Below are 25,028 nucleotides of genomic sequence, written 5' to 3'. Positions count from 1 at the left end.
ACGGAGCTCGTAAAAGTGATTCCTCTAACACGTTCTGGAGGATAGATTGTAGAGTGCTCGGTGAAAAGTGGCCGGGTAGTAAATTCAGCCCCAGTGGTGCCCAGTGAAGAATTCGAGATCCGTTAAGTGTTTCGTGAAATTACCTCCAAAACTAGCGGGTGGACGAGTGTGTTTCTTATCCCCGTATATGCACGCTTAATGGGACTGTTGTGTGGTGTGTTACGGCAGAGTGCACTGTAGGAATAGTGAATTCCCGCCCAATGCGATACGGGACAACAGATTGGGAGAAAAACCCCATGGTGCGCGTTTCGACATTACGTTAACGTCCGTCTAGACCATACCCGAAAACGTGACTGATCCGTGAAAGTGACACTGTTCCGGTGAATTCTCAAACGGAGACGCGGGTACCACGTCCCGACGCGAGCGTATGTTGAGTGCCTGAAATATTTGTCCTACCCCGACGCCCGTACAACGAGTATTCCTTATCGCCACCCAATATCCACCGGCGGTGAGCAGAGCGACGGCGCGGGCCCAACCTAATCTTAACTCTCCTATGTCAGAGTAGGCAGCCCCTGAGGAAAGGTAAGTGGCATGCTCCTCTAATGTTATAGACACACGACACCTTCCATCCACTCCTGCGGCAAAACTTCCTCCTCCCAAATCTTGGTAATGACCCAGTGCAGCGCTCTAGCCAGTGCCTCACCACCGTGTTTAAACAGCTCTCCTGGTAGTTGGTCAACCCCAGGGGCTTTGTTGTTCTTCAGCCGACCAATCTCCTCCTGGATTTCCTGGAGATCCGGAGCCGGAAGTCGCATGGCCTGCGCGCGTGCTCCTAGGTTCATTACCATACCGCCACCGTTGTCTGCCATATCGCCATTCAGGTGCTCTTCGTAGTGCTGCCGCCACCTTTGGATCACCTCACGCTCGTTCGTAAGAAGGTTCCCGTTTATGTCCATGCACATATCAGGCTGTGGGACGTGGCCGTTACGTGAACGGTTTAACTTTTCATAGAACTTTCGTGTGTTATTAGCGCGTTACAGTTGCTCTGTCTCTTCACGGTCTCGATCTTCCTGCTGGCGCTTTTTCCTCCGGAAAATCGAGTTTTGTCTGTTCCGCGCCCGTTTGTATCGTGCCTCGTTCGCCCTCGTGCGGTGTTACAGCAATCTCGCCTGTGCTGCATTCTTCTCCTCAACTAACTGCTCACATTCGCCGTCATACCAATCGTTTCTCTGATCCGGAGCCACCATGCCTAGTGCAGCAGTTGCGGAAGCTTCCAATGGCGGATCGAATATCTCTCCAGCCATCTTCAAGAGATGCTGCGCCTAGTTGCTCTTCCGTTGGGAGTGCCACTTCCAGCTGCTGCGCGTAGTCTTGGGCTAGTCTACTGTCATGTAGCCGCCCAATGTTTAGCCACGGCGGACGCCTCCGACGCGTGTTGATCACCGTCTAGAATTTTGAGCGCAGACATACTGCAACGAGGTAGTGGTCGGATTCAATATTCGCACTGCGGTAAGTGCGTACGTTCGTGATGTCGGAGAAGAATTTACCGTCGATTAGAACGTGGTCGATTTGGTTTTCCGTTACTTGATTGTGTGATTTCCATGTGGCCTTGTGGATATTCTTGCGGGGGAAGAAAGTGCTTCGAACTACCATTCCGCGGGAGGCTGCAAAGTTTATGCATCGTTGGCCGTTGTCGTTCGATACGGTATGCAGACTATCCGGTCCGATGACCGGTCTATACATTTCCTCCCTTCCTACCTGATCGTTCATGTCACCGATGACGATTTTAACGTCCCGCAGTGGGCATCCATCGTATGTCTGCTCCAGCTGTGCGTAGAACGCTTCTTTCTCGTCGTCGGGTCTCCCTTCGTGTGTGCAGTGCACGATGATGATGCTATAGTTGAAGAAACGGCCTTTAATCCTCAGCTTGCACATACTTGCGTTGATTGGCTGCCACCCAATCACGCGTTGGCGCATCTTACCCAGCACTATGAAGCCGGTTCCCAGCTCGTTGGTGGTGCCACAGCTTTGGTAGAAGGTAGCCGCTCGATGCCCGCTTTTCCACACTTTCTGTCCTGTCCAGCAAATCTCCTGCAGCGCCACGACGTCGAAGTTGCGGGGATGTAATTCATCGTAGATCATCCTGTCGCAACCTGCGAAACCTAGCGACTTGCAATTCCATGTTCCAAGCTTCCAATCGTGATCCTGTATTCGTCGCCTAGGTCTTTGCCGATTATATCGAGTCGCATTATCTCTTATATTGTTCGTAATGATTGGTTTTCTAGGCGGCTTATTGGGCCAGCGCAAACCTCCTGTCTCGTCGGAGGGCCGTCGTGTCAGGGCTGTTTAGCGTCCCATCTAACACCAGGACTTGGGCATGAGTATATGAGGCATAATAACGATAGTCATAATGTATGTTTCGTATAATTTAAATTCCCCATTCTTTGGTTCAAATTGACTCGTCTTCCCTGGGCATAAAAGTATCATCGTGTAAGGCTAATTATATACGAATGCAGAAATGGTAACTTGGCTCGAGAAACCTCGCAGTTAAATTTCCACTGTGGAAACTAAACTGTGGTAGTGCTTAATGAACACTAAGCTGCGAGGCGGTAATGTCCCAATGGGGGATGTAATGCCAATAAGAAGAAGAAGATTTTTGGTTTATCCAAGGTTCCTTGAGATTGTATAATTCCCTAGAAAACAATTTCCAGAATTTCTAAAAATAGCAAATTTTCGACAATAACATTTTCACAAAAATGACTTTTCAACGAAAATGATATCTCTCCGAATATGACATCTCCTCGAAAAAGGCATATCACCGAAGGGAGTGGGCCATTCATCATAAAGCCATTTGGCATAATGCCATTTGACATAAGGTCATTTGGCACAACGGACGTTCGGCATCATTTTTTTGTGTTAATTTAAATAGTTATTCGACTGAGTGGTGCCGGAATAATGCCGCAATGGTGGAAATAACTCTAGTCGGTAAGAATAGTAAAAATACATAATCCTTTCGTAAAAATGCATCTGCTGGGTGTAAAGCAATGATAATTGTTATCTCCCCATCGGAATTATGGTTTGCCCAGTGTAAAGCAATGATTAATGTGTTTCTTTCCAGATAGTGGATGTAATTCCTTCTTGAGAGGTAGACATTTGTTCGAAAAAATGGAAACGATGGATGTGTATCCCTCTTTAAAAATAGACATTTGCTTGGAATAAGGTATCGGTGGATGTATTTTTTTCTTTGAACGCAGGTATTTTTTTTTTCGTTCGTCTGCATTTCCGAAAAATGCACCATCAGTCTATATTTATCATAATATATCATCGATCTTCTTTATCTGTGTGAAAAAAATATTTGATAATTTCTCCTATTTCATTATAATTGTTCCTCTCGATAACAAAATCAAATACTTGTTTGAATTTAAGCATTATTTAATATATTTGTTCAGTTGGTAATCAATACACATACAACACCACATTTCACATTTATTAATAACAGATCAATCTTTAAAAATGGTTAAGGTTATGGGTAAAACATTTTAGTGATCATACTCGACCAGCTTCTTAGCAAAGGTTCGAACATAATACGTAGTCTCCAGTCGTTGAAATCCGAGTTTGTTAAACATGGCAATGGAGGGCGCGTTTGTGCTGACCACCGTTCCATAGCAATTCAATCCAACCTTGGCCACCTCCCTTGCAATGGCTTTCGTAATCAGCGTTCCGTATCCTTTCCGAAAGTGATCCTTCGCCACCTCTAGCGGCCCAATCGCCCCCGTTGGCCACACAAAACTCCATGCCAACATTTCCCCAGATTCGTTAAACAGCCCAATCGACGTATTCCAAGCTGCGATCCGCTTAAGAAAATATTCAGACCCTTCGTGTCGCCATGGCCAAACATTGTTCGCGATACGAGCGTGCTTCACATCAAGTTTTTTCAGATGTAAACCGGCAGGCAACGATACTTCCAGTTTGAGACAATCCTCCTTCAGAAGCTCGTACTTGATGCTATCGGCTTCCCATTGGAAATCCACATTACATGATCTAAGCGCTTCCCTTATTACTTCACGTTTGGACTCTTGTGCGCTGACGATCAGGTAACTGTAGTCCCAATCCAGCAGCAAGAGAGCTCTTTTCAATGAATCACCGGACTCATCCAGACTATACATGTAAATTTGATATCGATCCTTAGGTAGAGTAAACAAAAATTACAATCACTTATCGACTAAAACCTTCAACAAATACTCACGACAACAATAAACGTTCCATTGTCCCGCCAATTATCGTTCAGTCCCAGTATCTGCAACTGTTTTATCTTCGGATCGATGGCCACCCAGTTGATGTAGTTTTGGATGGTGTTGTATCCAAGTTCGTGCTGCGGCCACTCACTTTGGAACATATCCCTCAGCGCAGGCCAATCTTCCCGGTTGATGGGCTTCAATTTATCACGGGTATGCATTTTGTCAAGTTTTCTAAACTTCCGAACGGATAGACGGTTGGCAGTAAACTACCGCAGGATGATGAAATTCATTAAACGAATTGCTTATTTGTAGAGCGGATCGATGTGATATTAGAGAGAGGTGTGGAACATACGCACAATAGTGTTTGTAAAATTCGCTCCAGAGCAGAGGTCCAAAGATGACGGAAAGTGAAGTCACGTGGGACAGATTCAGTGGAAATTTTTAACGCGACGCTTCCGCATTTGGTCATAATATTTGCATACCGTTGCCGACCAACGCAAGAAATCCCTTCGTTGACCCGAACCTTTCCTAGAGAACAGTGGTATTTGGCTTAGCGGCGCATAAATGACAAACTACAAGCGAGATAAGATAATGAGCAGGGGGTTTGATGAGATGTTGACTTAGGTCGGCAATTAAACCGGTACGGTTAACAACAGCCGCTGAAACATTTTTCGCTTGACAATGGGGTTGAAGTTCATCCAATAGTTGCATGTAGAGTCAACGGTTCATAAATGATAATCGAACGGAATTTGATTAACCGGTAGGTATCAGTCGTTGTATCAGATATCGTATAAAAGGGCAAAGGTAAGAAATCATTATGTGACGTTCATAATGCGTCGACATGCTAAAAACTAAAGTCATAAATAAACTTATAACTTCAGTAACCAAATGCACTACTTTCAATGATTTGGTTAAAAATGCAGTACAACATATACAAATGTTGTACTAGACATTGTCTTTTTTCGTGCAAGAGAATACAGATGTTTAGCGATTTTTCCTAATCTCTTGAATTGTTTTAAAGCCGAAAAAAACAGAACCTCATATTAGGGTACTAACGATTGATCCCCAGGAACTTATTTACATGATAATTGATGAGGTACAGCTCCTCCTCGATGTGCCTTCGCCAAATAAAATATTCTCCTCCACTGGAGGACTCGATCCTGGGCCAATCGCTTCCAGTCGCCCTGAACGTTTGGCGCCCTCAGGTCCTGTTCAACTGCAAAAGGCCATCGTCTATGCGGCCTTCAACGAAGCCTACGAATTCTTCCGGGTTCTGTACTTTTTTTTTTAACTAATTTTATTTGCTACTTATCTAATACATGCATTCATCTCTTAGACTAGGTGTTCCGTGTTTTCTTAACACTATCATCCTATTATCATTTGCTATGTTATATTTTTAGTTATTATTAATACATTTCAATTGCCTCTGGCAGTTAGAACTTTTCCTCTGGTTGAATTGAACCATGTAGGAATTACAATGTTTTCAACTTAAACTAATCTTACCGGGTTCTGTACTGAATATTATCTTTGCTTGATGCTTTTCCGACATATGAACAACGTTTCTAGCCCACCGTATTGTGCCTAGGGTGGTCTAACCGGTAGTACCGAAACCGGTAATACCGGTATTACCGGTCAATTTTGGGTACCGAAAATACCGGTATTAGAGGCGGAAAATACCGGTATTTTCGGTATTTCAAATTTTGCTGTCAGTATAAAAAAAAATCGTATAATTTTAACCTACATATCTCTATATAGTTTACCAACATCAGCTCAACTGTCTGTAATCGCATATCTGTCCCATATAAACAGGAAATCCAGCATAGATGGGACAAATATTTGGTTTCAAGCAGTAAAGACTCATCGAGCAAAAAATACAACGAATAAATGCGCGCATGGGTAACTTTGCCCAAGTAAGCATCATTAACGACGTTCACACTATAACAAAAATCGATCAACATCGTCATTAATCATTCCTGTTGCTTCATTCTCTTAGCCATCTGTCAAACTGCGTATGACTTTTTCTTCAATGAACATTGTTGACATCAACGAGAATTTTCCCGCAATGCATGAAATTGTGAAAAAGATACGAGCCGTAGTAGTTCTTTTCCGGAGATAAGCTGTGAAAACGATTTTCTGTACTGAATTCAGAAAAGAATTTGAATTAGTGGCTGATGCCAAGGTGAAGCTTTAATCCAAATTCAACTTCAGTGGTGATTGTTTGGCGATTGGTGAAATAATTCAAGCCCTCGAACCTGCTCAAGCTGCTGTGGAACTACTGCTCTGTGAGTTCTGCACTCTATATGCTCTATAAGCCGACGTGCTCTTTAATTTATTTTGGAACAATTATAATGCTTTGCAACAAAATGACAACTTTTGTAATAATTTTCCAAGGCTCTCATAGATGTGAAAAACTTCTACGCAGTATAAAAAGCCACAATTCATCACGTCGCGGCCAAATTTTCAAAAATATCAAAGAAGCTTTTCTGCAGGTTTATTTTCCTTAGGCGACTATCTGGCGTTTATTTTTTGTTACGACCAAAATAAGTGGAGTAGATTTTTTTATGCGCAGTACAATATCAAATCAAGCCACAGAAATTTCCGCCACTTATTCGATGCTTTTAAGGAATGAATCCAAGAGATACTATCCAAATACGCCGATCTTTTTGCTTTTTTGAATTATTCTTCCTCGAAGCAGTTAATCAGAAACAATGTTGGCACTTTCTGCGAGGCTTCCAGAGCTACTTTGAATAAGCAAGTGGACAGGATCTTGAAGCATCTTATCATTCCTGATGCGCTGAACTAGTGTATCCTTGCTTGACAGGTGATGAATAAATGCATCCTTACATCATTAAAACTGATCTACTGCAATTAGCATTTAATATGCTGATCTGTAATTGTCTACATGCAATAATTCATGCTTGGTGGTTACTTGGAATCTTTCACAGGCTTCCGGATGGATATGACTTTCGCCGACTTCCAGGACGATGGGAAGTAGCTGAGACGGATCATTTATAGTCAGCGCGACGTTGAATGTCCCCTCAATTTATTTTGACTTCTGCTCGCACTATAAAGTTTTGGGCGTTTCTGTTACTCAGTACTGAGGGATACCGTCTATTATCCGTCTAATCGACTATTATTCTGAATTTTTAGTTTATCATTTTCATGAAATCATTCCGATTATATTTTCACTATATTCCATTACTTACAACAACTCAATTTATTATACCACAATGGGGGATTGACAACCGTATTTATTCTGCAAGACAGTTTGTGTGTTCGGACCCCCTAAACATTTTTACAGTATCCACGCGAAATTTGAACAACTTTTTTCTTTTAACAATTACCAAAAGCTATAATTTTGTCACAGCTTAAAACTGAATTATCTGTACTGATAAAAATGGCAACACTCCATGACAATTGGGTTCTAAAGCCCTACTTTGTTTATGGTTGCAAACGATAGTGCATCAGTCAAGAATACATGAACCGAAGTTATATAAATTCTGGTAATATTCTAAGTCAGTAAAAATGATATTTTTGTGTTCAAGACATGTTTTGGGCTTCTGGGCAACTTCTGTTGCTGAAAAGGCACCATTTCAGAACAAATAAACCATTAGTTCAAAACGTGAGGCAATATTGAAGGGATCATCGGCTCTTGGAAATATCGAGATGTGGAATAGAAAATCCTTCCTTGGCTTTGTTTGAGGGACCATCACAGTAGTCCAGAGAATATTTTTTAATATGGCATACTTTGCTTGCATGACTCGATATCGAGTCAAAGAACATCGACTCATGGAGGTTCGACTGAAGTCCCAGATGACGGCAGTGTAGTTTGCAACGACCAGTTTCGATGGAACCATGCTCCATATAGACCAGGTACAACTGTTTTTGATTATCCTGAAGATTGTGAAGAATTATTTTGATAATGGCTTTTGGCTTGAGACAACGGCCTTTTAGTTCAGCGATGAGTATCTTCTCCTGAAGACATCGTAGCAAATCCTTGAGCTGCTTCGTACCGAGCTGTAGAGTTAAAATGAGTATTGGCGGATACAAACGGGCGCGGAGACAAAACTCGATTTCCAGAGGAAAAAGCGTCAGTAGGAAGATCGAGACCGTAATGAGACAGCTGTTCAGTGCTAATAACACACCAGAGTTCTATGAAAAGTTGAACCATTCACATAAGGATCAAGTGTCACAGTTTGACGTGTATTAGGGCATAAACAGTAACCTTCTTACGAACGAGCGTGACATGGTCTAAAGGTGATGGCAGCACTAAGAAGAACATCTGAATGGCGATGTGGTAGACAACGCAACGGTGGCGGTATCCAGGAGGAGACTGGCCGGCTGAAAAACAACGGACCAGGTTTTGGCCGCGCGCCAGATATTGCAGAAGTGCCACGAATACAACATGCCCGCACATTATCTATTCTTCCGCTTGAAAGCCTCATATGATACAATCGAACGAGGCCGGATATGGCAGTTAATGCACAAACACGGATTTTCAAAAAACACGAATTATGCTGCTAGGGACGGTTGGTAAAGGTGACGATGGATAGAGTATATTTATGTACGTAGTTCGGGTTTTCCCACGAATTTGTATCGGTGGTGATGAAATAGAGGTGGTTGAAAAGTTCATGTACCACGCCTAAGGCTTGACCGCCGAAAATGATACCGGCAGAGAACTTGGATGGCGCATCGTAGCTGGAAATCGTATATAGGGGAAATGACAGGGGGGTTTTCTATAACTAATAATGCTCAAATTTGGCCTAAGCATTCTTCGCATATCAAATAACATTGTGGCCAAATTTCATAAAATTTGGTCAACAAAACCCCCCTGACAATAATAGAACAAAATCTGCCAAAGCCGTTGTTTGAGCGAGTAAGCAGGGTCGCTGCATGAGGTAATCTAGTACCTCAAAAGGTTCCACATACTTCATGGTTGTTTGTCTCGCTCGATCCTTTCGTTACTGTCGCATTCTAATCTTGCGATGGTTTAGTAGTGTGCAAACGTTGTTTTCCATGTCTGTTGTTTGCCGGTCAGCTGGATTGTATGCATTATGCAAGTAGGCTGCAGATAAATCGGTTTTTCCAAGAAATAAAGAAAGTGTCCAACTAGTAATTGCACGCGTGAACATTTTGGTCCTGATCGAGCCGGATTTCAGCCGGATTATTGGACACTTCCGAGGATAACCGGTGCGAAAGTGCAAACAGTCGCTGCTGTGAGAAGTGCGCCATCGTCCAAGACATCGCCATCGCGAATGCAACCGCGATCTATTCTGAGGAATTTGCAGCGCCATCACAGAATCGATTGATTGGGAGATTCCGTTAAGCCCAGAAAGAACGAGGACAACACTTGGGAAGACAGCAGGCGGAATTAAACTGGAAACTGGGAAGTAAATTACGCTGAGGAAGGTGGTGTTGCATGTGGCCAAACAATCTCCTTACTATTGGTCAATAAAGATTTATATGCATGCGAATTGTTTTCCTTGATGTGTTGTGTCCCTGTTGGTAAATTGGATTTGGAATTATATTAGATAAGTTGACTGTCAATTATTTGGATTTTCTCCCATTGCCTGTGTCAATAAGGGCAGACGATCAGTCAATTCGTATCGTGAGGTCGCGGTTTAGTGGAACGTAGAGTCGATCGGTGTTCAAGGTGTTGAAACTCCAGTGAGTAAATGACAGTGCTGAGTCAGTAAAGTGATTTGCATATACGTGTCCATTTAAGATCATTGATTCGCGATCAGTGATTATTGCGGTACAATGAGTGGTGAATTGCGAGTACTGTCGAAACGAGAACGTCAGTTGTTGAATACGCTGGACGTCGTGGAGGAATTTCTCGGGAGATATAGTTACACATGAGCCAGCCTGCAGTACCGCACCATCAGCACTTTGGGTGGCATCGACCCAATCATGCCACCGCCAACGTCAGCAGAACTGATCCATTGGACTTCGACCCATAGCGATGCGCCGAGTCAGCAGTTAACATTATTAAATATCACCGATCGACCAGCGATACGGTTCAATTAGTTAGTGCAAGTAGTAGAGAGTGGTTCGTTCTAGGATAATAATCATTTAGTATATTTATGTTAAAATAATAATTAGTGAATAAAAGTTTTTTTTTAAGAGACCCCGAGGTCTAAACACTTTATTGGCGCAGCCGTCCGGAGTCAGCTGAGTGATTGTGCGTATTAACAGTGGAAATACGATTTTGATCGTTAAAGTGATTCCGCGTAAGCATCGACGGACTGAAAGTGAAAACTACCGTTTGAGTTGAGGATCCCCCGGCGCACAACATCTGGAGCACCAGCAACGTCAGCCCGAACTACAAGGACACGACAGCATAAAACCGTAAGTAACTTTTGTTTCTATAGTGGGTCAGCTTACAGTCATTGGAGTAGATTTTGCGCACTACCAGATAGACGCAAAACCTCCCAGTAAAAACGCACTACCAGATAGACGATTTTCTGTCCGGTTTGATGCACTGATAGTCGACAAACCGTGGTGACTCTACGCCTACCGTCGCTCATATTAACTTGAAGCTACTTGCGAGGAGATTTTGCGCACTACCAGATAGACGCAAAAACTCTGCGGAAAATCGCACTATCAGATAGACGATTCTTCCGTCCCAACTTGACGCACTACCAGATAGACGACAAGTCGGAAATCTTTTTTATTGAAAACTCACAAAAACTTATGAGCAATTTGCACAATATCCTGTTCGCGATACGCCCCCCTAAAAGCGACGACGAACAAAGTGATAGCAATAGTGAAAGCTCAAAAGATTCTGGGGATTTAGCTCACATACCGCTAGCAAATCTCGACATTAACCTAGACAAGTTGTCGCTCGAAGAAATGCAAGAGCAGGGGCAACAAACAGCGACACCCGAGCAGGTGCTCGCACAGTTAGTATCTCAAATAGCAAATCTAAATTCAACCGTGATGCAGATGTCATCAAAACAACAATCACACGAAACCATGCTGCAGAATATGGCAAACCCTGCTAGCACTTCAAATTATTCTCATCAGCCAAACCATACGTCGGTAGATATCTTTAGAATACCTGACCCAATTAAATCAATCCCATCATACGACGGCAACCGCAAACAACTGCAATCTTGGATAACCGCTGCCGAAAATACGTTAAAAATTTTCGAAGGCATAGTTAATGCCCAAACTTTTGAAATTTACGTACAAGCAGTACTTAACAAAATAACGGGCAATGCAAAAGACGTGGTGTGCCTTGCAGGTAACCCACTGAATTTCGAAGAAGTAAAAGTTATTCTTTTAGAAGCTTTTGGCGATCGCCAAGAGTTAGCTACTTACAAAGCCCAACTCTGGGCTAATAAGCAAAATGATGACATGAGTATACATAGGTATTATAAACGGACAAGGGAAATAATGCAAAACATTAAAACAATAGCTAGACAGAACCAAGATTATAACGATAATGGGCGATAATTTGCAAATTTATTGACGAAGATGTTCTGGCCGCTTTCATATCGGGCTTGAAACATCCATATTTCGGCTACGCTCAAGCAGCGAAACCGGAAAATATTGAAAGCGCTTACGCTTTCCTTTGCAAATTTGTCTCTGCGGAAAAATCTCCACATAACTCTCTTTACACAATCATAGACAAGCAAACCCTAAGCCAAATAAACCTGATTACAAAAATATCCCATTCGAAGATAGAAATAAAAAACCTTCCAAAGAGTATCAAACCCTTATAAAAACCATTCCAACTCTCCCAATACTAACCAGAACAGATCGGAAAATATCGAATACAAATGGCAGAACGAAATGGAATTCGATCCGTCACTAAAAAGCAGACCGACGCTCAACCGGAAATTATTGAATAACCAGGAAATTGATTCAGATGAAGAAACAAGCGACGTAGAATCAAATTTTTTCTCAACCGAAACACCAAACACGAACACGTAATAGAAAATGAACATAATTTCCTACCCTATATAAAAATTCACGATAAACGACAAAACAACACACTGAATATTCTGATTGATTCAGGCGCAAACAAGAATATTCTGAGACCAGGAATACTAAAGAAAACTAAAATAATCAAACCTACACTTCAGTTCAATCAAAGTTAATTGCCTATTTCCGGGGATTAAACCACCCGACTTGGACGTTAATTTACAATGTTATGGAAACTCATATGTGAATATGTACGTTATGTGGAAGATATTGATTTGAAAAATGTATTGGAGGTAACCACTTTCCCTTCGATGGGACTCGAACCCATGACCCTACAGTACGCTAGACTGGTGCTTTAACCAACTAAGCTACGAAGGACCTCCGTCGGCCTTCGCAACCTAGCGGCTACTGAACGAGCTCGAGATTCCCAAATTGGACGCATAGTCAAATCACTCGCAATCCATTTCTCAAGCCAATACTTCCACATGCGTATTGTACACGTCCACATTAGAGGAGCGTGAGTATTTAGAATGTCTGGCGGCTATACACATTTCTTCATCAGCAACGGTACTGATCAAGTGAGGTTGTGTAAGCATTTGCCAGTCGGTCGTCAAGCTCAGACCCGACCGCATTGCGTAGGCAAGAGCACGCAACTCAGGTTCAGTTCAATCAAAGTTAATTGCCTATTTCCGGGATTAAACCACCCGACTTGGACGTTAATTTACAATGTTATGGAAACTCATATGTGAATATGTACGTTATGTGGAAGATATTGATTTGAAAAATGTATTGGAGGTAACCACTTTCCCTTCGATGGGACTCGAACCCATGACCCTACAGTACGCTAGACTGGTGCTTTAACCAACTAAGCTACGAAGGACCTCCGTCGGCCTTCGCAACCTAGCGGCTACTGAACGAGCTCGAGATTCCCAAATTGGACGCATAGTCAAATCACTCGCAATCCATTTCTCAAGCCAATACTTCCACATGTGTATTGTACACGTCCACATTAGAGGAGCGTGAGTATTTAGAATGTCTGGCGGCTATACACATTCTTCATCAGCAACGGTACTGATCAAGTGAGGTTGTGTAAGCATTTGCCAGTCGGTCGTCAAGCTCAGACCCGACCGCATTGCGTAGGCAAGAGCACGCAACTCAGGTTCAGTTCAATCAAAGTTAATTGCCTATTTCCAGGGATTAAACCACCTGACTTGGACGTTAATTTACAATGTTATGAAAACTCATATGTGAATATGTACGTTATGTGGAAGATATTAATTTGGAAATGTATTGGAGGTAACCACTTTCCCTTCGATGGGACTCGAACCCATGACCCTACAGTACGCTAGACTGGCACTTTAACCAACTAAGCTACGAAGGACCTCCGTCGGCCTTCGCAACCTAGCGGCTACTGAACGAGCTCGAGATTCCCAAATTGGACGCATAGTCAAATTACTCGCAATCCATTTCTCAAGCCAATACTTCCACATGTGTATTGTACACGTCCACATTAGAGGAGCGTGAGTATTTAGAATGTCTGGCGGCTATACACTTACAAAAAATTTCTGTGGTAGTAAAGTTATCTCATCCAAAGGCAGTGCTACTCTACTCGGGTCAGATCTACCAGCCGTTCCAGTTTACGAATTAGACTTCCACAATTTTTGCCACGGGCTTATAGGATCCGAAACACTTTCCAAATTCAAAGCAACTCTAGACTACATCAATTCTACCTTGAACATATTAGATAAAACGATAAAGTTTCACAAATATTATATACAACGCAAACCAAGTCAATTTAACCATTTTATCACTATGCAAAGTAATATGGATGGCGAATGGATAGTAACCAAACCATCCGAACTTACTAAGCACGTTTTAATTGAACCAGGCTTGTATAAATCTAAAAATAATTCGACTACATTTATCGTCAGAACCAACAAACCACAACCTCCCAAAATACCTTTCAAAAAGTGTTTCTAAAAGTAAATAATTTTGAAGTCCATAATTTTTACACAGAAAATAAAGAACCTAAAGGAATAACACTGGAACGAATCGAATCATTAATTAGAACAAACCATCTATCTGAACTAGAAAAACAAATGACGATGGAAACCCTTGCAAAACACGACAAAGTAATTCCAAGAGACAACGAAAAACTCACTGCGACTACCAAAATAAAACACAAAATCAACACGACTGACGATAACCCAGTATACACCAAAACATACAGATACCCACATGCACATAAAAGCACAGTAAAAGAACAAATCGAAGACATGTTAGAAAACGGTATAATTACTCATTCTGAATCCCCTTGGAATGCACCAATTTGGGTTGTCCCAAAAAAATCAGACGCTTCTGGAAAACGTAAATTTCGCGTAGTCATAGATTACAGAAAGCTAAATGATAAGACAATTGACGACAGACACCCGATACCACAGATCGAAGACATTCTAGATAACTTAGGCCGATCATGCTATTTTACAACATTAGATTTAAAATCAGGGTTTCACCAAATCGAACTAGACGAAAAATCAAGACAAAAAACAGCATTCAGTACTGATCTAGGACACTACGAATTCTTACGAATGCCTTTCGGACTCAAGAATGCACCCGCTACATTCCAAAGGGCCATGAATTCTATCCTAGGAAATCTCATCGGAAAAGTGTGCTACGTTTACTTAGACGACATCATAATTTTTGGAAGAAATTTGACAGAACACTTGGAAAACTTAGGAAAAGTACTCGATAAACTCGCATTATCAAATCTCAAAATACAATTAGACAAATGCGAATTTTTGAAACGCGACTGCGAATTTTTAGGCCATGTTGTCACTTCAGAAGGAGTCAAAACCAACCCAGAAAAAATAAAAGAAATTTTGGACTGGAAACTTCCGAAATCACAGAAAGAAATCAAACAATTTCTAGGACTTCTAGGATATTACAGGAAATTTATTAAAGACTATTCAAAATTAGCATATCCACTGACCAAATACTTGAAAAAGGACAAAGAACTTAACATGAACGACCCACAATACATTCAAGCTTTCGAAAAATGTAAGATAATATTGACAACAGACCCCATGTTAGCTCACCCAGATTTTGATAAACCATTCGTACTAACTACAGACGCTTCAAATTACGCTCTCGGTGCAGTATTGTCCCAAATAAACGATGGTAAAGATTACCCGGTAGCTTTCGCATCTAGAACTCTAAACAAACACGAAGTTAATTACTCTACGACAGAAAAAGAAGCCTTGGCAATAATATGGGCCGTCGGAAAATTCCACTCTTATTTACACGGAAATAAATTCACCTTAGTAACGGACCACCAACCGCTTACGTTCATTAAAAACTCAAGTAAAAATACCAAAATACTTCGCTGGAGACTAGAACTAGAAAACTACGACTATACAATTGAATATAGAACAGGGAAAACAAACGTCGTCGCCGACGCGCTGAGTAGAAAAGTGGAGGCCAACGTAAACGAAAACGATGACGATAGTACAGACAGGGACTCAATACAGAATAACCCAACAGAATCAGACGCAAACACTGTCCACTCCGCGGATACCTCTGACGACTATTTTTTGCACTTTACAGAACGACCAATCAACGCCTATAGAAACCAAATAATTTTCAGACATGCCCGAATAAATACGACTATCCAAGAAACAATATTTCCAAATCACAAAAGAACAATTATCTGCAGAGATAACCTGAACAAAGAAATAATTACAGAATCCCTGAAAGAATTTCATAATGGAAAACAAACAGCTATACTTGCTCCCGAGAACACACTACAACTAATCCAAGAAGTCTATCGTGAACACTTTTCGAACGCCTCCTCACACTTTGTCATTACCCAAAATATGGTAGAAGACGTAACCTCCGAACCAAGACAAGATACACTCGTAAGAACAGAACACGAGAGAGCCCATCGTGGTATCCAGGAAGTGGAAAAACAACTCAAGCGATCTTACTACTTTCCCAATATGACAAAGAGAATCCGAAAATTCAACAATGCCTGTCGTATCTGTTTTCAACACAAATACGAAAGAAAACCTTACAACATCAAAATTACATCCAGACCAATAGAAAAGCACCATTCCAAAGAATTCACATGGATATTTTTGGAATGGATAAAACCATTACCTGTCCATTATTTGCGCCTTCTCCAAACACTTACAACTCATTCCAATAGAAACTAGAAATACCCTAGACGTTCAAAATGCACTAACTCAATATTTTGCGAATTTTCGAACACCAAGAATAATAGTTTGTGATCACGAGGCATCCTTTACCAGTATTCAGCTAAAGCATTCCTAGGAGACTTAGGGTGCAAGTAGAATTCGCATCGTCTTCAGAATCAAACGGCCAAATAGAAAAAACACATAGTACAGTGATCGAACTGTTTAACACCAATAAGCATAAATACCCAGAATTACGTTCCCCGGAAATCATTAACATGATTACCGCCCTGTACAACGAAACAGTTCACTCCTCCACCTCTTTTACCCCAAATGAGATAATATTCAACCAAGGAAATTTAACGAATCCAGACTAAATAAATCCAGCCTCACAAAAAATATTTGATAACGCAATAATTCATCTCAACAAAGCAAGAAGAAACATGGAGAAATACAACGATGAAAAGGAGGATGCCCCAACCATAGAAGTCGACCAAGAAGTGTTCATAAAGAAAGCCACAAGGAAAAAACTGGACCCGCGTTTCACAACAGCTAAATGCACTGAGAACATGATCAAAACTTTCAAAATTCCTAGAAACGTGAAACGAAATAAAAACAAAATTAAAAGACTTAGAAAACATATTTTATAAAATACTGATAGTATACTTTCTATTTCCAGGCCCTCGTACCATGGATCCGAGTATTACCCTTAACCAAGCGGAAAAACTCTCACACTTCCTCAAAATTCTTTCAGAAAGTAACCCAGTCATTGCAACATAAATTACCATAGATCTTATTTCTCTTTTTAGGACGACGAATACAACCAAAAGACAGACACACTGACGAACGCAGGCCATCAAATTTCTTTTCAGGTGTTAACAATAACAAAAAAAAAACAACCAGATATAAAATCAACTCAAATAGATATCTAAACTTAGTCGCAAGAAAAGACGAACCCTCTCAAACCATTCAAATCATGTTATCTTCATTATCATTAACATTTTTTATGGTCATGTATGTCAAGACACAGGATTTACAGATTTTGCATTTGAATGACCAACCGATTTTAACACTAAACACAAACCCTTGTAGAATTCAAGTAGGAAATTTCAGAATAATTCATGAAATAGACCTAAAAGATTTAGAGAAAACAGTTCATTTATTGACAGATGTTGTTTACAACAAAATTAATAATCCCCTTTCTAACATAGTTAAAAATAAAATAAAATCATTGCATTCTAACTACAATCAGATTAGGCCAGTCAATCATCGTTACGCTAGGAGCATCGACATCATAGGATCTGTATGGAAATGGATTGACGGAAGTCCAGATGCGCAAGACCTCCACATTATAAATAACACTATGAACACGCTAATAGAGAACAACAACATCCAATACCGAGTAAATCAACAGCTAGGACAAAGAATCAAAACCCTTACAAACGAGGTGAGAAAACTTATAGAAGACAAGCAAACCAATGAACTCATAATAGATGAAATCGATACCCTCACGACAATCATCAATATTGAAACTATCAATAAAATTCTGGAAGAGATTCAAGAGGCAATAACATTATCCAAAGTTTCGGTTACCAGCAATAAAATGCTCTCCACTAGAGAAATCTACATGATCAAGAGAATACTAGAAGACCAAGGAGTAGTCATCAACCTGCCAGACGAAGCTATTACATACGTCACACCTAAAATAGCAGCCAACGACGAAACACTGTTATACATTCTTCTTGTGCCAGAACTACAAAAAAAGAAGAGGCAAAGGTTATTCACCTCTGCCCCCTGAATAACAACAATTCAACTATAAACAATTATCCAAAATACCTCGTGAAAAACAAGGACGTACTATACACAACAACACAGCCAAATGAATACGTACAAAAGGACTCGTTTATAACCAGGTTTACCGATGAATGCATCCTTCCGATCATAATGGGGACATCTAGCCACTGTACAACCCGGCCGGAATACTCAACCGCAGCTGATTTCATAGCAGACAATTTACTGCTCATAAACAACGCAAGAGGACAAGAAATGACATCGAGTTGCGGCCCAGACAACAGATCGTTGCATGGCAACTTCCTCGTAACTTTTCAAACTGCAGCGTAACGTTCATCAACGAAACATTCACTGCAAACGAAACCACAACGAAAGCATCCCTTATGTACGGTGCTACATACAACATAAAAACAAATCGATCACTACTGGAAAACGACCTCGAATCTCTAGACACGAGAACTCTGATCAACAGGAAACATATTCAACATGTTTACTTACAACAAGCACAGCACGATATCTGGAATTGGAGCCTTCTGGGTGGAATAACAATCTCCACCCTAATAACCATAACCCTAGTTCTGTTTGCTCTTCTGTATTTTAGCCACATCGTTCAAGGACTTGCTTCCAAATTTTCACGGAGAAAGAAGCCTAAGAATCCCACAAAGGAAACGGAAGCACCAGTCCTGAAGGTTTTGGACGCGTGAGGACACGCTTTTTACCCCCGGAGGAGTTACACATGAGCCAGCCTGCAGTACCGCACCATCAGCACTTTGGGTGGCATCGACCCAATCATGCCACCGCCAACGTCAGCAGAACTGATCCATTGGACTTCGACCCATAGCGATGCGCCGAGTGAGCAGTTAACATTATTAAATATCACCGATCGACCAGCGATACGGTTCAATTAGTTAGTGCAAGTAGTAGAGAGTGGTTCGTTCTAGGATAATAATCATTTAGTATATTTATGTTAAAATAATAATTAGTGAATAAAAGTTTTTTTTAAGAGACCCCGAGGTCTAAACACTTTATTATATGTCGAGACTAAAGATGCGTGTCAACTCGATATTCGTTTGCAGTCATTAAGCAAGGTGTACGACGAATTCTACAAGGTTCGGGCTAAGATGGAGTTAATCATCGAAGACACCGAGGAGAAGAAGCTTGCTGACACAGATGCCGAGGACAAGCAAAAGGCTGAAACACAACGTGAAACTGCGAATTACGAAGCAATACGAGATTTCGAAGAACGTTTTTGTATCACCTGTAATAAGACGAGTTTAAACAATCCCATTGAATTCCACCACTTAATTGTATCTTGACAGATACGTATTTCGACCTCAACAGTAAGGCCGTCTTCAGTGTCTCGTACTTGACTCGACTTATGTTAAACGGTAAACTTTTTGTATGTTAAACGGTAAACTTTTAGAACTGAAGTCACGCAGGGATAGCAATGTACAACTTGTTGAACAACAAGCGTCAACGATCTCTAGGGTTAAACTGCCGGAGATTCAGCTTCCATCATTCAGCGGAAACATTCGAGAATGGGTTACGTTCCGCGACACTTTCCGGAGCCTGATTCACAACAGTTCACAGCTCTCGGATATAGATAAGTTCACGTACTTAAGGTCTTCAGATGCCCTGCAGGAAGTTACCTCCGTTGACCTAACCTCTGCGAACTACCAAGTTGCCTGGCAAGCACTTGAAAAGAGATATGAGAACAAGAAACTCATCGTCAAGGCTCATCTGGACGCTATTTTTGCTGTCGACCCATTGAAACGAGAGTCGTATGAAGGTCTGAATTTTCTGATTGGCGAATTCGATAAAAACTTGCAGATGTTGGAAAAGATCGGAGAAGAAACCGTTAAATGGAGTACTATTCTGGCATACATGCTATGTGCCAGGCTAGATTCAACAACGTTGCGTCATTGGGAGACGCACCACAATAGTAAGGAGGTTCCCAAATACGACAACCTCGTGATCTTTCTACGCAATCATTGTTCAGTGCTGCAGTCTGTAGCCCCAGCAAAGGCACTATCATCGGATCAACGTCAACCCAATCATCAGTCGTCCGTTTGCCACGCAATGGTCAAAACAGCGAAGAAATGTCCAGTTTGCCGAACATCGTGGCATCCTATCTACTTCTGCCGTAAGTTCCAAGGAATGCGGATTCCTGAAAGGATCGAAGTCGTCACAAAAAATCAGCTTTGTCGCAACTGCCTTCAACCTGGACACTACGCTCAGTATTGTGGAAAAGGCGTATGCAAACACTGCCAACAGAACCATCATTCTCTCTTGCACACCAATCTAGATAGATCGTCCGTTCCACTCCCGCAGACCCAACCTTCGACGCCAACCTCATCACCGATTCTCCCATTGCGACAGTCACAATTTCAGCCAAACCATCCAAACCAACAAACACTTACACAGACAGGTAACACACCGTCTAACTCGCATTGCACAACAGTACAATCTGAAGTGGGCCACACTTCGACTAGCCACAACTACGTAAGACTTCCCACAACACCAATACACAATATATTATTATCGACTGCACTCGTTCGAGTAACGGACCGTCTCGGGAACTCGATGCTAGCAAGAGCTCTGCTAGACTCTTGTTCACAACACTGTCTGATGAGCAGAGAGTTTTCTGCTAAACTTGATTTCCAAGAATTCCCAGCCTATGTGACTGTCAAGGGCATCGGATCATCACGAAGCGTGTCAACAAGACGGATAACGGCCGGTGTTAGACCCAGACTTCCTTCGATTTCACCATTTGAAGAAGACATTCCATTCTATGTGCTGCCGAAATTAACTGTTCCATTGCCGACCGCAAGCTTTAGTCCAACTGAGTGGACTCTTCCCGAAGCTACGTTTCTGGCAGATCCACGGTTCTTTGAGACTGGACCAATCGACGTGATCATTGGAGCGGAGTACTACATCGATCTACTAACTGATGGTCGGATGAAAGCAAAGGAGGATGGACCAACTCTCCAGAACACCGTGTTTGGTTGGATTGTATCCGGACGGGTTTTTTCTAATACTACTAGTGTGGACAGCTCTGTTGTCCACGTATCTTGTACATCAGACATTCAGGAACAGCTCACCAGGTTTTGGGAGCTCGAGACTTGTCGGACAACATGCACGCTCTCCATCGAAGAATAAGCTTGTGAAAAAACGAACAGTGGGTAATGTCTGTGACATAACCGCTAAGTGGACGTAGAACTTGACTTCACCATGCCTTTAAGATACATAATATGTCCAAATTTCTAACATCAACTATTTTGGATAAATAATCGGCGTTCCATACCATTTCTTGGCAAAATCTTCTCATAAAACCGACACAGAAATCAAATCTACCTCGAACAAGAATCATCAAAAAAAAATTCAAAAAGTATCTGTCCGGTCACGAAATATTAGCCTCGACAGTGGCAACCTTCCCACTGAAGGACTGCCACTGCCTTCCCACTGAAGAACTGCCTTCCCACTGAAGGAATTAAACCACAAGTTGGCTCAGCAGGGGATGTAGACTGTATCTCAGCCCTTCCACTGAAGAGCCTTCTAATCCGTGCGATAGCGATGAAGGAGAACATTATTTTTAACTCTTAGAGCCTTGAAAAAGGCTGTTTGCTTCGGCTAAGTGCAAAAAGTAAGAAAACGATCTTTTCAAATAACCGCGAATTTCTAGTGATGGTATAAAAAAGACTGAATGCTCTGCGAGCGAATGCACTTTTCTTTTATACCTTATTTTGAATCTTCTCTGCTTCCCAATTGGTGAGCCAATCAGCTAGTGTCTTGTATCCCGCTTCTTTGTCAGCCAAAGCGTCATCATCATCAACGCGTTCGAGAAGGGCTTCTTCTTTTTTACGCTTGTTGCTCGCTGCTGGCGTCTATTTCCTAACGGGACTTTTCGCTAGATACAGGCCAATAAGCCGGGTAAGCGAGCTTAGAATTGCAGTTCAGGTGGGAAGTACGTGTTCTTTTCTGAGACAACATTGTTAGTAGTAGAAGGAAGGAAACACCCGGACATGGGATTTCGGGTGATAAGATTTAGAATTGGTAACATGGGACGATCATTCAGTCACGTTCGCTTTATGTGCGGTCAGTATCAGTCAGTTTTTCATTGAAAACAGTTTCATGCCTATTGAAACAAGTTTTTCGGGTCTTATCAAGCATGGACATGAAAGGCATACTTGAAATCTGTCGATTGAGGGGCTTGCCGCAGAAATTCGTCCACTGAGACGAACGCTATTAACGTTTAAAATCTTTCAACACAGCGTAACGCGGTCGATTTGAATATTCTGAAATGACACCCGGTATAGTAAAGAGAGACGTAAGTCCTACGTCAAAATCTTCAAGAATACAACCATCCGTGATGAGACAGGCAGATTTGTGGTCACTTTACCTAAAAAGGAACATATCATTAACCAACTTGGTGAATCTCGAGCTACAGCGATGAAGCGCTTCGCTGGCCTAGAAAAACGTTTGGCTGCTCATTCGGAGCTGAAATCCATGTACGTGGAGTTTATTAACGAATATCGAGCTCTGGGACACATGAAAGAGGCTGCAGCGGATTCCAATACTTCCAACGTGTACTACATGCCGCATCATTGCGTGCTTAAACCGGACAGCACTACCACAAAGCTCCGTGTGGTCTTCGATGCATCATGCAGAACTAGTACCGGAGTTTCACTTAACGACGGACTTATGGTGGGACCCGTTATACAGGATGATTTGCTTGACATTATCCTGCGGTTTCGTATACATCGCTTCGCCATTGTTGCTGACATCGCTAAAATGTATCGCATGGTGCGAATTCAAGATTCTGATCAGCATCTACAGCGAATCGTTTGGCGAGATACCCATGACGAGCCTATTAAGACCTACGAGCTAACTACAGTGACATACGGCACAGCATCTGCACCGTATTTGGCAACAAAGTGCCTGCAGACACTAGCTGAAGAGGGGGAACATACGCACCCAGTCGCCGCGGCGGTGCTAAAGAAAGGATTCTATGTAGACGACATGTTACACGGAGTAGACAACCTCGAAGAAGGCAACAGATTAGTTGAACAAACGATCCAGCTAATGGAATCAGCGGGTTTTATTCTACGAAAGTGGAACTCGAATAGTCGTGAGATTTTGCTGAATGTTCCGGAACATCTGCGAGACGACCGAATGATCCTTCAGTTAGATTCATCCAAGTCAACCGTCAAAACATTAGGTTTGCTGTGGGTACCTGAAACAGATAGTTTCCGCTTCAACTCTCCGACCTGGGACAATTCGACAGTAATCACAAAGCGATCAGTACTCTCCGACGTTTCGCGACTCTTCGACCTAGGCTGACCAGATTATTTCGGTGAAAAAAACGGGACTAACGCGCTTGCAAAACGGATATGTAAAAAAAACCTTGTGATAAAATTTAGGAGCAGTGATGGGCTTAATTTTCATTTTCCATAAGGAGTTAGAAATATTTCATAGTGAATCATTCACCACCATAACATTCTATTGTATTAAGCTAGTTGTGGAAAATACTAAACTACAAATATTTCACTCTTCAAAGGGACGTGGACGAAAATACAAAGGAACAGAAAATTACGAATCCATCCATAATTTAAAAAAATGACGAATTTTGAAGTTTTATATTAATCTATTCTTAGACATGTATTAAAGATTTTATTATTGATCAATATCAAAAACTTTTCCAATTCTGGACAATTGAAAATAACAAACAATAGTCAAAGTACCCTGCCTAAGGCCGGTTTTTGGAAAATCCCTTTTTCATGAAGTAGGAAAAAATCTGCGGATAAGAATAACGAAAATCTAAACAAGGAAAGAACATTAATGTAATTTTATCTATTTCTATGAATATGGTTGGCGCATGAGAATGAATGTCAAATCTAATCAATTCACAGTCCATTTTGATCGAAATTGATTTGAATGACGCTGTAAGTAGCCTTGGGAATCTTGTCCATTGATTTTGTTCCCATGTCCTCAAAAAAAAAAAGCGAGACTTATGCAATTTCTTTGCGAAAAGTAAACAAATCCTGGCCAATTTATAGTCAGGTTTACAGCTCGGACATGGGAGCGAAAATTGCAGACAAGCTCCTGATGTGTCAACTAGCCTTAAAGTGCGTGAAGACCTTGAATCTAGCCTTTAATCCGATCCTCGTTTTGAATCTGCCTTAAACTCGATTTTGTTCACTTGATATTTAAATTATTACTTCATGCGTTTTTTTACAGTTGATGATTTCGGAATATTTAGAATTATTTAGAAAGGCTTTGAATGATTCCTAATGATTCGAAAAGAATTAAATGATTGAAAAATATGTGGTAAAGCAGATTTGAAAAAAAAAAAATGAATTTCTTAGAATGTCTGCCCTGCGCTTCATTTTATTGACGTTGAAGCGTGACCTGAATTTCATGAAATACTTGCTTGCCAAGTTACTAATTCCATTCAATCCACTGATGAAATTGGCAAAATTTTAATGCCTCCGGAATAAGCTGCTTATTCCGAAGGCATTAAAATTTTGCCAATTTCATCAGTGGATTGAATGGAATTAGTAACTTGGTAAGCAAGTATTTCATGAAATTCAGAAAAAAAAAATCATTGAAATGAAACTGTATGTATCTTCCGGAGAAGCACATGCTGTCATGAACCGTCACAAACCGCGAGAAAAGTAGATCAATGGAAAATGCAAAACGGCATAGAAAGCAGTCTTTTAAAAGCAACACTAACAATATATCATCCCACGTTTTTTTATGGGTTTCATCCACTTTCTTTGTTGAGAGATGAGCCAGCCGAGGACCGCAAATCTCTTTAAAAGACACAAAAAACACTTCCTTTGTATTTGATTTTAGATTCCTGCCTAAAATAATGAATTTG

The 25,028-nt window shown here is 41.4% G+C and overlaps 1 protein-coding gene and 1 long non-coding RNA gene across 2 annotated transcripts; one reads left to right on the top strand and one right to left on the bottom strand.

Annotated features, from left to right (window-relative positions):
• Window positions 1–3,411: 3,411 nt before the first annotated feature.
• On the bottom strand, window positions 3,412–4,533 carry LOC134216919 (uncharacterized). The gene is made up of 2 exons (XM_062695682.1): window positions 4,247–4,533; window positions 3,412–4,184 (listed from the first exon to the last, which is right to left on the bottom strand). The coding sequence occupies exons 1-2, from the start codon at window positions 4,454–4,456 to the stop codon at window positions 3,540–3,542; spliced, it is 855 nt and encodes a 284-aa protein (XP_062551666.1). The 5' UTR covers window positions 4,457–4,533; the 3' UTR covers window positions 3,412–3,539.
• A 5,559-nt stretch (window positions 4,534–10,092) lies between these two features.
• On the top strand, window positions 10,093–17,256 carry LOC134216918 (uncharacterized). Its single transcript, XR_009980878.1, has 2 exons — window positions 10,093–10,586; window positions 17,037–17,256. It is a non-coding gene; the product is annotated as an uncharacterized LOC134216918 (long non-coding RNA).
• The last annotated feature ends 7,772 nt before the right edge of the window (window positions 17,257–25,028 follow it).

This window comes from Armigeres subalbatus, chromosome 2 (assembly GCF_024139115.2).
Source record: "Armigeres subalbatus isolate Guangzhou_Male chromosome 2, GZ_Asu_2, whole genome shotgun sequence".
Taxonomy (NCBI): domain Eukaryota; kingdom Metazoa; phylum Arthropoda; class Insecta; order Diptera; family Culicidae; genus Armigeres; species Armigeres subalbatus.
The sequence above is the reverse complement of the archived record's forward strand: the minus strand, read 5'-3'. Positions and strand labels throughout refer to the sequence as shown.